The 17,936-nt window shown below is 40.4% G+C and overlaps 1 protein-coding gene across 1 annotated transcript; it reads left to right on the top strand.

Moving 5' to 3' along the window:
- The first annotated feature begins 777 nt into the window (after positions 1-777).
- TAF5 (TATA-box binding protein associated factor 5) lies at positions 778-14,786 on the top strand. Its single transcript, XM_066354868.1, has 11 exons — positions 778-1,931; positions 3,868-4,105; positions 7,844-8,159; positions 8,922-9,085; positions 9,182-9,317; positions 10,319-10,439; positions 11,406-11,535; positions 12,857-13,021; positions 13,741-13,918; positions 14,061-14,238; positions 14,569-14,786. The coding sequence occupies exons 1-11, from the start codon at positions 1,373-1,375 to the stop codon at positions 14,784-14,786; spliced, it is 2,403 nt and encodes an 800-aa protein (XP_066210965.1). The 5' UTR covers positions 778-1,372.
- The last annotated feature ends 3,150 nt before the right edge of the window (positions 14,787-17,936 follow it).

The following is a 17,936-nucleotide window of genomic DNA, read 5'->3' as shown; positions in this document are numbered from 1 at the left end:
GCTGCAGGGTTAAAAAAATATATGCTGCAGGATTTTATAACCTAAGATGCATACTGCAAAATGGCATGTACTATTATTGGTTTTTTGTTTGTTTGTTTTTGAGAGGTAGTGAGAGAGACAGAAACATGGAGCTGTTCCAGTATGTGCCCTGACCAGGGATTGGCATATACTATTTTAGAACATATAAAAATTTTACAATTGGCTATTTATTTTTTAAGAGAGAGACAGGGAGAGAAATGAGAAGCAGCAACTTAGAGTTGAGGCACGTTAGTTGTTCATTGATTGCTCCTCATTTGTGCCTTGAGTGGGGGGTGGGGGCTGCTATAGAGCCAGTGACCTGAGTGACCTTGATCTCAAGCCCAGGGACTTTGGGATCATACTGATGATTCCATGCTCAAACCAGATGATCCCCCAACCTTAGGGTTTTGAACTTGGGACCTCAGTGTTTCATGTTGAGGGTCTACCCACTATGCCACCATCATTCAGGCTACAATTGGTTTTTAAAAAAAGTTTTGATTGATTTTAGAGGAAGGAAGAATAAAGAGAGAGAGAGAGAGAGAGAGAGATCAATTTGTTGTTCCACTTGGTTATGTACTCATTGGCTGATTCTTCTATGTGCCCTGACTAGGAATCAAACCCACAACCTTGGCTCATCTGGACTATGCTCTAATTAAAGGAACTACCTGGCCAGGGCCAGAAATTTTACAATTTGTAATAATGAATAACTTAGCACCAATACACAATGTACACACTTCAAAATCACAAAATACAGGCTTTTAAAAAACTTTTTATTGACATGGACATGCTGTAAAGTTCACAGAGCTTAGGCATTAAGCTTAATTTCCACTGAAGTAAAAACTGCACACACACAAAAAAAGTAACGACCACTCAGATCAAAATATAAAACATTACCAGTATCTCAGAAGCCTCCTCTAGCAAATGGTATATGCTTTTGAGTTAAAGATTTGGCTTCAAACCTTCACACTTTCACTTCCATCTTGCCTGACAAGTTATTTAACCTCTTTGGGTCTCAGTTAAGTCATCTGTAAAGTGAGGATAACAGTACCTTATAAAATTGTTGAGTTTAAGGTCAAATAATGTAAACCGTCTATCACTGTGCCTGAACATAGCTAGTTTGCAATAAATGGTAATTAATTCAGGCAAATGCAACAGGCGGCCGCCAACTCCAACTTCCTGTCTTTCAGTCATTCACTTTTGAAAGTTGCTCTGGCTTGCATTCCTTTTCTCCTTCTTTCTCGCTCCTCCTCATGCCGTAAATTGCCTCCCAGAGATGTCGTAAAATGCTTTTGCCCGCCCTCCATGTGGCGAAAACTCAATCACACTTGACGGCACAAGGTGGCTCAGCCGCAAGATGGCGGCGCTGGCGGAGGAGCAGACGGAGGTGGCGGTCAAGTTAGAGGCTGAGGGACCGCCGACGCTGCTACCTCCGCAAGCGGGGGACGGCACTGGCGAGAGCGGCGGCGGCACTACCAACAACGGCCCCAATGGCGGTGGCGGGAACGCTGCGGCGTCGTCGTCGGCCGGCGGGGATGGTGGGACCCCCAAACCTTCGGTGGCTGCCTCTGCCGTTGCCCCGGCGGGGGCGGCCCCGGTGCCCGCCGCTGCTCCGGAGTCCGGCTCTCCCCACGATCGACAGACTCTACTGGCAGTGCTGCAGTTTCTACGGCAGAGCAACCTCCGCGAGGCCGAAGAGGCACTGCGCCGTGAGGCCCGACTACTGGAGGAGGCAGTGGCGGGCTCCGGAGCCCCGGGAGAGGCGGACGGCGCCGGCGCCGAGGCGGCTAGCGCGCTTCTCAGCCAGGTTACAGCCTCGGCTCCCGGCCCTGCGGCCCCGGACCCTCCGAGCACCGGCGCTTCGGGCGCTGCCGCCGTCTCGGGCTCAGCAGCAGGTCCTGCGGCTCCGGGGAAAGGTGAGCCGCCGGGTGCCGGGGAGGCAGCGCCGGCACGGAGGGGAGCGAGCCGGGAATGCAGAGGCAGGCAGGCCTGCACCTCTGCGGGCTTGTTTTGAATTTCCTGGGCCCGCCTCTAGGGCCACATGCCCGCCCCTTTCTCCAGTTCGCCGGCTGCGCAGTCAAACCCTCTTGGCGGAGCTGTCAGTTCCAGCGAGAGGCTGAGGAGAGCTGTTGAGCAGAGGGCTGTACCGGGAAGCAGGCGCGGAGAGCCGGGGACCTTGGGTTTTTGGTCCCGTTCCTCTTTTTTTTTGGCTCTTGAGCCTGAGGCAAGGCTGCATAAACACTGACAATATGTGTACAGTCCTGTACTATCATACGTTAAGTACTACAAACGCTTTAGGTGTTCTATCCTAGTTCTAACAGCTCCACGGTAAGGTACACGTTACCTCTGTGTTAGAGACGAGTCAACAGACTGAGAAAAGCCGAGGGACTTGTTTCAGACTATATAGCCAGGGAGTGATGTAGCCAGTGTTAAAATACAGGATAACTACCCTGAGTGTTAAATCTTTTGGGAATGCAGATTCCTGGGCATCACTTCAAACTTAGTGACTCGGACTCCGTAGGAGATCTTGGAATCTGCATTTTTGAATAAATGCTTCCAAGGGGTGTGGAGGTATGGCAAAGTTTGAGAACCAGGCTTGTTGGACCTACCTGGTCCAACAGGAGTCCAGATTGTGCCCCTGTTGCTTTACTGCTGTGATGCTGATTAAGTTATTCTTCCTAAGGTTGAGGTCCCCCTCCCCCTATTTAAATAGATTATTGTGAGGATCAGATGTATGTAAAATGACTGCCAATGAAAAGTTTATGTCTAGGTATTTTTTTGTGACTCTGAGGGCCCCTTCTTTTCCCAGCAACTGCTGTCACAGAGTCCATGCAGTAAAATCTTACACAATATGAGGTCTCAAAGGTGATCTGAGCCAATAATAAATGTTTGCTGAATTAAATTATTTAGTGCAGAGCCTCTAGCCAAATTAATCTGTATTTATGAGACCTAATCTTTGCAGCATTGCCAGAAGTGAAGTATGAGTACATAGCATTGTAATCCATAAATGGAAATGTGTAAACATGTGATTGAGAGGAAGTTTTTCTGAATGCTGAATTTTATGAATGAACTATAAGATGGATGAATCCTGTTGTTGGTGATTTTGTAATAATCTTTCATCCCTTCCGAAACTTGACCTATATTTTAGATCATAACTCAGAAACCAGTAAGGAGGAAAAGAAAAGGCCATCAGAGTAACCAAAAGAATTTATAGAATTTGTGCAGTAAACAGCCTAACAGTACTCTAACTGTAAAATTTCCAACAATAAAACTCTGAGTCACTTGACACATGTATCATTATTTGCTATTGCTACATTACAAATAAATACTCATGTTTTCTGCCTTGATGGTGGTTCTGGAAATTATTTTAAGTATATCTTTTGGAAATATAAATCAGGAATGTCTTTCCTACCCTTAGAATGCTTATAAGAGTGAGAGATGTACATATATGAAGCTAACAGGATGTTATAGGAAAGTTACAAAGTACTTTAGCTTAGAGAACTGGGAATGTTGGGCATAGGTTGGTGGTGGGTGCCCTGTGCAGAACCTTGAGAGAAGATTAATACAATTGTTTTATTGGCACATATTATGTTAATATAATACTAGTCTTTAAAATAATTAATAATAATAATAGTCTTTAAAATAAGGTAGCTCCAGGAAAAATATTGAATCTTTTGTTATTTGATGGGTGACTGAAAAAGTAAAAATTCCATTAAAAGATTATGTGATTGTGTTGGGGAAGAGAGTTTGAGAGGAGATATCAATCACCTCTGTACTTTGGCAAAGCAGCCCTAGTCGTTTGGTGCATATTAGGTCATTTTCTTGAAAGCTGTTTTTCGCTTTTTTAAACAGTTGGAAGTGTAGCTGTGGAAGACCAGCCGGATGTCAGTGCCGTGCTGTCAGCTTACAACCAACAAGGAGACCCCACAATGTATGAAGAATACTATAGTGGACTGAAACACTTCATTGAATGTTCCTTGGATTGCCATCGGGCAGAGTTATCCCAACTCTTTTATCCTCTGTTTGTACACATGTACTTGGAACTAGTCTACAATCAACATGAGAGTGAAGCAAAGTCATTCTTTGAGAAGTATGTGAATTTTTATATATATTATATATATATAGCATATATATGTGTGTGGGTGTGTATATATATATATATATAAAATGTATATATGCATCTGTGACCACACAAATGTAAGATTGCAACTCAAAGAGTACCTGGTGAAGGAGTGGTGCCCAGTGCCATGAGAGCCTAGAATTGGGGGAGTTTGATCTAGCTGGAGAACTCAGGAAGGCTCCTGGAGGGAGTGATGCCTGAGGTAAGATCTGAAGGTTGGCTAGGAGTTACCCAGATGAAGAGAAGAGGGAAAGGCACTGTGAAAGCTAAGGTCTGTGGCTGTAGCAGTCACGGTAGGTACACAGATGGAAGAAGGGCGTGTGGCTGGAGCAGGCATGGGGGTGTAGTGTGGTACACCATGACTCTGGACAATTGGTTAGGGACTGGAATAGGCAGATTTTGGGGACACGTTGAAGGTCTTTGTTTATTCTAAGTAGTAAGGGGTTGTAGTATACAGGATTAGATTTGTTTGAGATTCAGTGAAAACTCAAACATAGTGGTATAAATAAAATATCCCAAGAGCAACAGGAAGCTGTGTTAGGATTAGATTAGATTAAAGGTGACTGAAAACCCAACAATAGAGGCTTAAATTAAGTCTGATAAAGGTTTCTTTCTTTCTCTCGTGAAGTTAGGCAGTCTAGGACTGGTATGTGGTCCTTGATTAGCAGGAACCCAGGTGCTCTTGATCTCGTTGCTCTGCCATCTCTGTCACACAGCTTCTACCTGTGGCCCAAGATGGTTCTAAGCAATCACACTTTTTCCTTTTTCCTTTTTTTTTTTTTTTTACAGGAACAGAGAGAGAGAGAGAGGGATAGATAGGGACAGACAGACAGGCACGGAGAGAGATGAGAAGCATCAATCATCAGTTTTTCCTTGCGACACCTTAGTTGTTCATTGATTGCTTTCTCATATGTGCCTTGACCGTGGGCCTTCAGCAGACCGAGTAACCCCTTGCTGGAGCCAGTGACGTTGGGTCTAAGCTGGTGAGCTTTTTGCTCAAGCTGGCCGACCTAGGGGTCTCGAACCTGGGTCCTTCCGCATCCCAGTCCGACGCTTTATCCACTGCGCCACCACCTGGTCAGGTACTTTTTCCTTTTTTATGTCATTAGAGGTCACACTTATCTACAAGGGAGGTAGGAAATGTGCTGTTTACTGAGTGTCATTGTGCTCAGTCAATGTGTTCTATTTAGGTGTTCTGTGTGGAGGAAGAAAGAAAAAAATGGATATTTGGAGACAGTGAGGCATCTTTGCTATAGAAGTCATTGAATGCTATTATTAGATTTGTATTTTGAAAGGACCTTCATGCAGTGGGGAAAACATGTGGTAGTGGACAGGGTGACTATAGATGGATCAGTTTTGGAGGTGATTGTAGTGGATTCCAACCAAGGGTGATATTATTTCTCTCCCCTGAAAATGGTGGAGATGTTTTTGGTTGTCCTAATGACTAAGGGGTGGGGTAGGTGACTTAGGGATATCAAATGTTCTAATATGTGCAGATAGTCCCATTTAGCAGAGAATTTGTTCTGCCCCAAGTGCCAATAGCACCCTTGTTGAGAAACCCTGAACTAGGGTGTGGTACTGTTGGTGAAAGGGAGTGGACATATTGGTGAGGCACTTGGTGATGGACTGGAGAAGGAGGTAAGGGAGATGAAGGTACAGTATTATTGATAACTCCTAGGTTTCTGGCTCCCCCAGCCGGATAGAGGTGCCCTTCACTGAGATAGAAAACCCTGGAAGAGGACCTGGTTTGTCAGGTTGTGGAAGAATCTGGAGTTCAGATTTGAGTTTGCCTTCAACTTGTCAAGTTGATAGGTGGATGATACATACGGCTCGGTAGCTCAGAGGAGATGTAGGGACTGGAGCCGTAAATTGGAACTGTGTGTAATATTGATGGATATGGATGATATTGTCTGGGCAGGGTATGAAATATGTCAGTGAGAGGGCTAGGCCCAGGTCTTGAGAATCTCTGACATTTGGAGAAGAGATAATAAAGGAGAGGCCAAGAAGAAGAAACCAGAAGAGTTGAGTTATAGAAGCCAAAGAAAAGTGCTTAAGAAGGGAGGCAGTGATATGAGAAGCCTGCAGCCTGACTGAAATCTTCTAAAGGTTTTCATGCAGAAAAATAATGGAGACATGCTTAAAAGTTTGAATGAGAGCTCTTTAGTATAAGCAATAGATCTGGAAGCCAGGACTTACCGGATAACTCAGGTAGTGGTAAAGGAGGAATAATAAAACTCAGGGCTCTTGGCTTCTGTACCATCATATTCATTAATTATTCCATGATGCCTAATAGAAAACATGTAGAACAAATGTTCTGTAGTTCAGTGTTTGGGCGGGATGGGGGAAGGTAAGGCTGATGATGACAGAACTTCTACCCTAAGCTAACTTTTCATACTGTATTGTCATTGTCATCAGTAAACCTCTTCCTTTCTCATGGTATAGCCATCTGACATAGGAAACCGGAATATCATAGGGGACTCCCCGTCTCCTTGTCATGACAGTCTCAGCCCTTGCCTGGACCCAAAGCTCAGGTGAGGTTATGGGCAGTGACTGATATAAAAACTAAGAAGCTGAGATTTCTAATTTCATTCAAATCTTAGAAACCCTTAGTTCACTTCTCAACAAGTCATAATAGGGTAAGGTAACACAGGTAATAGTTTAGGAATCTATTGGCTATGTGTCTATCAGAGCTAGGGCCATAATATTTGATGTTTAATCATTGTTTTCTAAATGTTTTTGCATTGTTTGCTGCTCTTAGTGAATGCTAAATATATGTTCTTTATAAAATTAAGATTTGTAAACAAAAGTACATTTAAATTTACTAATTGTTACCAAGGCTGAAAGCTTTATTTAATAGCCTTTGGTAATGGTGAGTAAATGGAAGTGCTTGTTCTTTGGTATCAATATATGTTTGCTCTTTAGTCATATTTTTAAAGTACTGATGTTTTACAAATATGCCTGGTATTAAGAATATAGGAAAATTGCCTGACCTGTGGTGGCGCAGTGGATCAAGCATTGACCTGGAACGCTGAGGTCACGGGTTCAAAACCCTGGGCTTGCCTGGTCAAGGCACGTATGGGAGTTGATGCTTTCTGCTTCTCCCCCGCCTCCTCTCTCTCTCTCTCTCTTCTCTAAAATGAATAAATAAATAAAAATAATTAAAAAAAATAAAATAAAATAAAAAAAGAATATAGGAAATCATTAAAAATGGTGAGTTTTATGAGGAAAGTTATGTATTATTTATTGTTGAAAGGCTGGATGATAGGTACGTTAAATTATATTATTTTCTATTTTTGTATATGTTTGAAGTTTTCCATAAAAGTTTTTAAAAGTGGGTTTTGAGAGAACATAAAATTTAGTAAAGTGGGATTCTAACATTTTCAAATGTCTACCCATGGTGGCATTCAAAAGAGACTATCTGCCATTGGTGGACATTTTATATCTTTCATTCACTTGTTATTTATTTCAAATTCTCTTAAAAGGTTTATGCTACATTTCATTAGAGAGTTAAATTGGTCATTTTTTGGATAAATTCAGAAACTGAATTGTAATCATTTTGAAATAAGTAAGTCGCTTCTGATCCTACAGCTTAGTCCAGGATTATTCAGACACGTTGAATCTATTCTGGTATGTTTATAAATATATGGGGGAGAGGCAGATCCCTTATTGATTACATTGAAAAATGACTTTTTAAAATCACTGAAACAGGTTCCATGGAGATCAGGAATGTTATTACCAAGATGACCTACGAGTATTATCTAGTCTTACCAAAAAGGAACACATGAAAGGGAATGAGACCATGTTGGATTTTCGAACAAGTAAATTTGTTCTGCGTATTTCCCGTGACTCGTACCAACTCTTGAAGAGGCATCTTCAGGAGAAACAGAACAATCAGATATGGAACATAGTTCAGGAGCACCTCTACATTGACATCTTTGATGGGATGCCGCGTAGTAAGCAGCAGATAGATGCGATGGTGGGAAGTTTGGCAGGAGAGGCTAAACGAGAGGCAAACAAATCAAAGGTATGGGAATAAACCTAAGAACTCTATAATGCAGATTATGAAAAATTGTAGCATTTCCATCTACACATTTTTCTTACAGCTAGTTTGGGAATAATAATTTTACATTGTATCCTAAGTCTCCTATTCTAAGGATGGTGTAAATACCATTGAGAATTGGGGAATGGTTGCATTTAACAGAACCCTGATTACGGTGCTGAAACAAGTAAGGGCTTTTCTCTCACAAAATGAATGACAGAGGAAGGCCCTCCTGGGCCGGCATGAGGGCTCCACAATGCTGTCAAGGACCCTGGCTCCTATCTTCTGCTCCACCAGCTTTAGAATGTGGCTGTCTTTGTGCTCACAGCTGGCTGTTGCAGCTTCAGCCTTTAACTACATTCCAGAAGGCAGAGGGGGAGGACAGAAGGCATATGTCCCTGCTGAATCTCTTCCTTTCTATCAGAAAAACAGATTTTTTCCCTAAAGCCCTACCTTGTATATTTGTGTGTACATCAGTTGGCCAGAATGACGTTATATGGCCATTCCTAACTGTATGAGAGCCCAGGAACAGAAATTACTTAACTGATCGATCATATTGCTGCTCCAATAAAATCAGGGTTCTGTTAGTAAGGAAGAAGGGGAGACTGGCTATTGGGTAGATAAGTACAGTATCTGCTTCAGGGTATAAATCACTATATTGTAATTGTGGTTCATCCTGTCAAGATATGAAAAGGATATATTAATGAACAAAAATTAATTAAAAAATTTGGCTCCTTTGACTTGTAGGTATTTTTTGGTTTATTAAAAGAGCCAGAAATTGAAGTGCCTTTGGATGATGAGGATGAAGAAGGAGAAAATGAAGAAGGAAAACCTAGAAAGAAGAAGCCTAGAAAAGACAGTATTGGATCCAAAAGCAAAAAACAAGATCCCAATGCTCCACCTCAAAACAGGTGAGGGAAATGCCACAGGAACATGTATGGAGGTATAAGCTTTACAGGGTTGTAGTTTCTTAATAGAGTAATTTCCAGTCTGGTTTTCTTTCACAGAATCCCTCTTCCTGAGTTGAAAGATTCAGATAAGTTGGATAAGATAATGAATATGAAAGAAACCACCAAACGAGTGCGCCTTGGGCCAGACTGTTTACCCTCCATTTGTTTTTATACATTCCTCAATGCATACCAGGTTGGTAAAATAATTGGGCAATTTCTGCCTGGAAAATCATCCAAAAATGGCGATTTACTATTAAGAGAAATGTTCATTAATGGAGTTTTCTTAAACTCTTGTTATAAATATAAAGCCAGCTGTTAAGAAAGGAGAATTGGACCCTGCTATGAATAGATAGAAGGCAGTGTTTACAAGAACTTGAGCAACTTGTAGATTCCAGAATCCTATGTACATGTGCCCCTGGTTTCACTGATCAGAATTCTGCTTTTTTTTTTTTTTTTTTTTTTTGTATTTTTCTGAAGTTGGAAACAGGGAGGCAGTCAGACTCCCGCATGCGCCCGACCGGGATCCACCCGGCACGCCCACCAGGGGAGATGCTCTGCCCATCCAGGGCGTCACTCTGTTGTGACCAGAGCCATTCTAGTGCCTGGGGCAAAGGCCAGGAGTCATCCCCAGCGCCCGGGGCCAACTTTGCTCCAATGGAGCCTCGGTGGGAGGGGAAGAGAGAGACAGAGAGGAAGGAGAGGGGGAGGGGCGGAGAAGCAGATGGGCGCCTCTCCTGTGTGCCCTGGCCAGGAATCGAACCCGGGACTTCCGCAGGCCAGGCCGACGCTCTACCGCTGAGCCAACCGGCCAGGGCCGAATTCTGCTAACTTTTGAGAATGAGGAAACTGTAGTTCATCTCTAGAACTTGGTTTAAGTATTTTTTATTAAGAATTCCACATGTCTTTATAGATTCTTTATAATAGGCTGCTGAGGATATATTTAGTAAATGTGAAGAAATGCTAACATTTGCTTTATGTCATGCACTCCAGACTTGGGAGGGCAAAAAGGGGTAAATGATGATGTGTTCTCAAAGTAAGGGATTTCAGTTTCATAGAAGAATAAAATCTCAAATGATCTTTTTTATGAGAAAGATAGCTATCATTATTTATTCTCTAAGATGTGATCAATTGTGATTTTCTCCCCTAAAACAGTATTGTTTAGTGTAAAGCTTGTTTTTTTCTTTTTCTTGGCAGGGCCTTACTGCAGTAGATGTCACTGATGATTCTAGTTTGATTGCTGGAGGTTTTGCAGATTCAACTGTCAGAGTTTGGTCTGTGACTCCCAAAAAACTTCGTAGTGTCAAACAAGCAGCAGGTAACTGAGATGACCTCTCAGGATGTAAACTCCTCCATAGTTTATACCAATCTTGAATCCCATGGAATATGCTTAAGAGATTGTGATCTTAGCTGACTTCCATTTGATTTTACTTTAACTCAAAATGCTAATACTTCCAATAGTGAAAAGTCCATTGGAGGGGCAGTAGGAGACTGGGGTGCTAGATTGGTTTAATTTCTCTGGGCTTCAGTTTTCTCTGAAGAGGGAAGGGGATTAGGCTAGAAAATTGCTTAACGCTAAAACTTTTAACATTTTATGGTTGATTCCTTGTGAATTAAAAAGAAAAAACCTTTAATGTAAATAGTGGGAGAATACTTTGTTTTAGCCATAAAAATGGCTAAAAAATAGTAAGATCAGGATTTCATTTTAAAGAAGTTTCTTGCTTGCTCTATTTATTTAGAAAATTTTCCCATTGATTTGAAAGAGGGAGGGAGGAGTGGGAGAGAGAGAGACAAAGAGAAGCATCAACTCGCTTTTCCATTTAGTTATCCCATTTAGTTGTTTACTCATTGATTGCTTCTTGTACTTGCCATATGTGCCCTGACTGGGGATTGAATCCACGACCTTGAGACAGTACTTTATCCACTGAGTCACCCAGCCAGGGCCGCTTGCTGTATTTTTAAACAAGATAATACATTTTCAGTAATTTTGTATTTCCATATTTTTTATTTTTGTGGAACATTGTGACACAGTGGATAACTTGAATTTTAGTCCTAGTTCTAGTGCTTGAATAGCTGTGTGCATTCTGGTAAATTAGGTCCTTAACCTCAGTTTCCTCTGCTATACATTTAGATGGTATCACCTAATTTAGAGGCATTAGCACAGTGGGTGGTATGTTGTTGGAACTGTTCAAATGTTAGTTCTTCTGAACCATGATGTGATTGTGTTAAAATGTTTTGATAAATGTACTTTTAAAATTAAATCAGTATTTCTGGACCATTTTAGATCTTAGCCTCATAGATAAAGAATCAGATGATGTTTTAGAAAGAATCATGGATGAGAAAACAGCGAGTGAGTTGAAGATTTTGTATGGTCACAGTGGGCCTGTCTATGGAGCCAGCTTCAGTCCAGATAGGTAAAGTACAAATAATAAAAATTAAGTACTGCTGTATTATATTGAGATTATTTATAAAAGTTAACTACTGGAAACATTAAGCAAATGTTGGGAAAATTTCTGTTAAAAAAATCTCATGGTTGCCTGTCAATTGTTTTCTTTTAGAATCTTGCCATTTGCTAATTTATCTTGGTGTACAAGATAGCAGTTAATGTATACCCAATTTAGACTCAAGATGCATAGCTTTTGGGTTAGCTCGTTTTAAAAATTAGTTTTAGTTTTGTATAAGCCTTGATTTGAATTGCTTCTTTGGGTTTGTGGCTACTGCTGTCTTATCTCCAAATTTGTGACAGATTCTTGACAGTAAAGGCTTATTAGCTATTGAAGATTTATCTTTGTCCAGTCACAAGAACCAAGAGGATACTGAAAAAGGACTTTGAAACCCATAAACAGCTATTTGCCTATTTTTCATAATCTGTAATATTCTATAGAAATGGGGGGAAGGGTATTTTGTATTCATCATACCATCGGTATCTTAGATATAAGCTTTTAATACATCAAGATTTTCATCTTTATGAGCCTTTGAGAATGAGGTTTTTGTTAGTTTGATAGGGTTTAGCCATATATACATTTTTACCTGAGGAAAACTTTAACAAAAAATTTTTTGATTGACTGATTTGAGAGAGGAAAGGGGAAAGAGAAACATTGATTTGTTCCATTTATTTATGTATTCATTGGTTGATTCTTCTATGTGCTCTGACTGAGGATCGACCTACATGAACCTTGGTGTGTTGGGATGCTAATTGACCCAACTCAGCTAGCTACCCAGACAGAGTACTTGAGAAAAACTTTTGATTTCATGAAAACCGTAATAATTTGAATAGTTGAGCTTTTGTGTTTATCCCTGAAAAAGGTAGAGTATTATTCATGTGTCGATAATGTTGTTTGCTTTTGATTTTGTGTGTCAAAGACATTTCCTTTTAAATTATTACATGATGCTTACAAGATAGGAAAATGGCATCTTCTTTTTTAAAGAAAAATTTGAGTTTTAAGTGATATATTGTTTCATAGAAGCCTTTAAAAATATTTCACTGTACTTTATCCCTTTGTATTACTTTTAAAAAAACTGATTTTTCCCTCTAATAGATTCTTTAGAAAAAATTAATGGAACCTCATTCTGTAGGTGTTCAGTACATGTAGAATGTCACGGCTAATGTGAGTCCCATGTATAAATTAAGAGAGATGTAGCAGGTCAACTAAATTTAATATACTTAAATGTATAGAAACTTGACAGGTAACAAGTTATTCTGGGAAGCAAATATATTCTTTTCTCTACTTTCAGGAACTACTTGCTTTCCTCTTCAGAGGATGGAACTGTTAGATTGTGGAGTCTTCAAACATTTACTTGCTTAGTGGGATATAAAGGACACAACTATCCAGTTTGGGACACACAGTTTTCTCCATATGGATATTATTTTGTGTCAGGGGGCCACGACCGAGTAGCTCGGTAAGTATATTGTGGTCTTATAATGAGGCCTATTCAAGAAACAGGACCGTTTCTTGTTGGGAATTACAAACTCCAGCCAAACTCTTTTTCACTTCTATTATTCAGGACCAACTTTTTGAGAATATCAGCATTTATAGCTCCTTATTTGAAAACGAATTTGGGAAAAGAGTATTAACTGTCAGTAATTATGTCTATATCAAGAGTCCTGAGTCATTTTTCTTTCTCAAGTTAGATTAACACACCTTCCCTGCCTCCCATCGCTGTTTAACATTTTATTTTATAAAATATATTTTCTTTCAGTTTTCTCCTTTTCAAAAATTAGCTGTTTGACCTTTTCTTTCACTACCACTGTAGTACCTTTGTTTTCCTGTCATCTTAAAAATTCAGGATGAGGTAGCTTAGGTTAGAAAATATCCGGTGGCCTAAACTTTTCTGTGGGTTAGACTAGGGTTTGGGTGGGATAGGGGAGAGGGGTGGTAGGGAGAGAACTCAAGAATTATAAAATTAAAAAAATACTGTACCAGATCAGCTTCATATTTTAAAGAATGTTAGTCTCTGTCATTCCTTTTTCTTTCCCTTGGGTAAGAAGGGAGGACCCTCCTCTAGTGAGGAGGACCCACTTAGAGCTACCATTTCACATGGATATTTATTTTGGATAAAATTTTGGCACTTCATAGTTAACTATTATCATCTTTTGCTCTTAATACATTTTTTAAAAGGCTTTGGGCTACAGACCACTATCAGCCTTTAAGGATATTTGCTGGCCATCTTGCTGATGTGAATTGTACCAGATTCCATCCCAATTCTAATTACGTTGCTACGGGCTCTGCAGACAGAACTGTGCGGCTCTGGGATGTCCTGAATGGCAACTGTGTAAGGATCTTCACTGGACACAAGGTATTTTTAAACCTTTATTTCCCAGCACACAAGGTTGCTTTTGAGATAAAAATACTGAAAAATGAACCAGTAACATACACATTTTAAAGATACTGTTCATACCACTACACTTAAAAATTCTTTCCATGGACTTCTTTTCTAGGGACCAATTCATTCCTTGACATTTTCTCCCAATGGGAGATTCCTGGCTACAGGAGCAACAGATGGCAGAGTACTCCTTTGGGATATTGGACATGGTTTGATGGTTGGAGAATTAAAAGGCCACACGGATACAGTCTGTTCACTTAGGTTTAGTAGAGATGGTGAAATTTTGGCATCAGGTAAATGACTAGAAATGGCTTTGTGGTAAATGGTAAAATGGTATGTTAAAAGGAAACAATGAGTAATGACAATTGCAAAATTAAGTCCTGCTGTTTTAGGCTTTGCTTCTCCTTAGTGATGATTCCAGAGTATCATCATCCTATGTGTATATTGACCTCTCATGTTAAACTACTGCTTGAAATGGTCCTTTGGAAGGAATAGAATTGTTGTTAATCAGCTTTCAAGTTTTTACCAGAAATACATAGTAAACATACAAAGCATACTTGGTAAAATGTCAGAAGCTAAATATGGTGGATGCTACTAAATGGTTTCTTTTGATTTTCCCTTAGGTTCAATGGATAACACAGTCCGGATATGGGATGCTGTTAAAGCATTTGAAGATTTAGAGACTGATGACTTTACTACAGCCACTGGGCATATAAACTTACCTGAGAATTCACAGGAGTTACTGTTGGGAACATATATGACCAAATCAACACCAGTTGCACATCTCCATTTTACTAGAAGAAACTTGGTTCTAGCCGCAGGAGCTTATAGTCCGCAATAAACCATTGGTATTAAAGACCTTTGGAAGCTACTGTTTGAAAAAGGGAGACTAAAAGCAAATACCTCAGTGATTAATATTTAAGCTACAAAGAATGTTTTGTCTATATGGATCTGGAAGTATGCTGCTGGAAAATCTGAACAGGACAGTTCCACGTTTCTATAGCAACCACATTTAACTAATTTCCGTTAGTTGAATAAGAGGTATTATGTTCATGGAGCGGACATTCATGGTGCTTTGGAATGTGTGGAAACTTTGCATTTTCTGTTCAAATGCTATTTTAATTTATTATGTTTAGAAAAAAAAAATTGATTTCAGTAATTCATCCTGCTTCAAGATTCAAATTGAGTAATATAATACCATCTTAAATTTTAGCTAAAGAATTCAATGAGCATGTTATGTTTCTGCTATAAAAATGTAGTTACTGTATGGCACTCAAGTACTGTGTTAAATGACCCACTAACATTTCTGCTTGGCCCATGACTAGTGGAATAGATGTAACTGGGTACAGTGAACTACAATTCCTTTCTAAGATTTAGATGAAATACAACCATCCACTGACATCTGAATTTATAACTTAGAATTTGAATGCACCCAAATACTCTATAAACCAGGTGAAGATATTTAGCTTCCATGTTCTACTTTGGCTAAAATACACAACCTTGTACACTTGAAGTCAGACAGACATTTCAGTTGCTTACCTCCAATACTGAGCCTTGCTTTGGGAAACTAGTATTCAGACCAAGTCACTGCCAGTTTTTTGCCTTTGTTGCATTTTGTACAGTTTTTATATTTTTGATATCTTGTAAATAAAGACAACCAGCTTTTCCAGGTTCATAATTTATTGTACAAATTGAGTATCACATGATGAGTTGACATTAGCTTCTCCAGGCATGGGAAATTAACAGATGAAGTACAGTTAGAATCCTATAAACAAAGCAAAAATAGTTCAGACACAAATGTGTTCAACTCTACTTTTAACACAGCAAATTACCAATATATGACTATCCACAACCCCCCTGGAATTGAAAATTCATCAAATTCCCAAAGGAGTCAGTAAACCCCATAAATTAAGGTGTATCTCACCTTAATACAATTTAACCTGCCTGACCTGTGGTGGCACAATGGATAAAGCGTCGATCTGGAAATGCTGAGGTCGCCGGTTTGAAACCCTGGGCTTGCCTGGTCAAGGCACATATGGGAGTTGATGCTTCCAGCTCCTTCCCCCTTCTCTCTATCTGTCTCTCCTCTCTCTCTCTCTCCCTGTCTCTCTCTCCTCTCTCTCTCTCTGCCTCTCTCTCTCCTCTCTAAAAATGAATAAATTAAAAAAAAAAAATACAATTTAACCTAACACCATTTTTAACCAGAGAGCTGCCAACAATTCAGTATCATCCTAAATGTATGCAACTGGAAAAGGCAAGTATATAAAGTAACATTTTAAACAGTAGAAAACAGATATGTTATCTAGGATCTACCTATTAATATCTGAGACACTATTTCTCCATTTGTATAAAGGGGCTACAACTAAATTCCCAAAGTTAGGAGGCACCTAATATATAGGAAATTGAGCTAAGTACTAGCTTTGCCAGGAATGAGCCATGGACCACTGCATTCTGGGATATGTAGTCCCCTAAGGATTGGAACAGCTCTTAAGAGCAGAGGGAAAATTTTCTGTCTGTGGAGAGCTACATTAGATAAAGATCTAGATTTAGGGTTCTCTACATATCATTTACTGCAAATAAGTATTTATTCAAGCATAGGCAAATCGGGGTTAGGGGCACTATGGGGATTTAATGAAAAGACAGTAAATTGAAACCAACCACATCAAAATTTTAACTGAACTACAGAGCAACAGTCATCAGAACCACCTGAAACTTAGCTGAATGGAAGTCCTACAACTAGGGAATTAAGCAGTTCTTAAAGGGCCTGCACAGGGACTTACTCTGACTCCCTCCGAGCTCCAGTGCTTGGACAGCAGCTGGAAAGGCACCCGAGATGTATGGGAAGGAAATGAAGTGTCAGGCATCAAAGTGAGCTGGGGGTTGGGGGGAGCTTTCTGCTAGACAAAGTTTCTTTTCTGAGCCCTCCCCCAACAAAACCAGCATCAGAGCTTACAGCAACCTAGCCCACACTGTTTGCCCTGGCCTGGTGATTCCCTGAGAACCCACCCACCCAACTTGCCGGCCCACCCAAGCGATTTTCAGTTGGTTTTCCATACATGGCCTGTCTTGGCTCATGCTTCAGACTTTCCTAAAATCATAGACAAGCAGCATTTGCCTTCAGCATGCTCTGTACTTCTAATTAGTCCCAGGCTTGGCACTATCAGCAGTCAATCTTGGTTCTTAGCTTGGCTTTGCCTGGGCACCTCCAAGAACCCAGCACAAGAGGCAGCCATCTGTAAATCATATTATAGATCATACAGAGTGGTCCCAGGCAGAACACAAGCAGTGGTGGACCATGGCCTGTACTTCTTGGAGGCCCTAGCACACCCAGTGGACAGCTTCAGACCACGTCAAAGCACCAACCAATCTTCACAAGTGACGCACTCAAGGGACAGACTCAGTGGGCACCTGAACTCCACTGGGTCCCTGTACAACTGATCCTCCACAGTAGTTGGTTGTCATCGCAGGCCTTTGTAGCGGATTGACCTGGGGGCAAATCCCTCCCATTGACATGCCAAAAGCAATCAAGGCTCAACTACAAGAGGAGGGTGTACACAGCCCATATGGGAGGTGCACCTGGAGTACCTAGCTTGGGTAATCAGGGAGGCTGTGCCACTGGACCCTACAAAACACCTACTACACAAAGACTCTACCATGGCCAATCTAAGATATAGCAGCTCTACCTAATTCACAGAAACAAACATAGGGAGATTGCCAAAATAAGATGATTAAAACACAACAAACAAAAATCCATTCCAAATGAAACATCAGAACTCCAGAAAAAGAAAACAAAATGGAGATAAGCAATCTACTAGATTCAGAGTTCAAAACACTGGTTATAAGTATGCTCAATGAACTTGGTGAGAATGTCAACAGCATAAAAAAAGGCCATGGAAATCATAAAAAAGAACCAATCAGAAAAATTGAAATAAATAATTTAAAGGGAATCAACCATAGAGATGAAGCAGAGAATCAAGTTAGTGATTTGGAA

The sequence above is a fragment of the Saccopteryx leptura genome, chromosome 13, assembly GCF_036850995.1.
Source record: "Saccopteryx leptura isolate mSacLep1 chromosome 13, mSacLep1_pri_phased_curated, whole genome shotgun sequence".
NCBI classification, from domain to species: domain Eukaryota; kingdom Metazoa; phylum Chordata; class Mammalia; order Chiroptera; family Emballonuridae; genus Saccopteryx; species Saccopteryx leptura.
The sequence above is the reverse complement of the archived record's forward strand: the minus strand, read 5'-3'. Positions and strand labels throughout refer to the sequence as shown.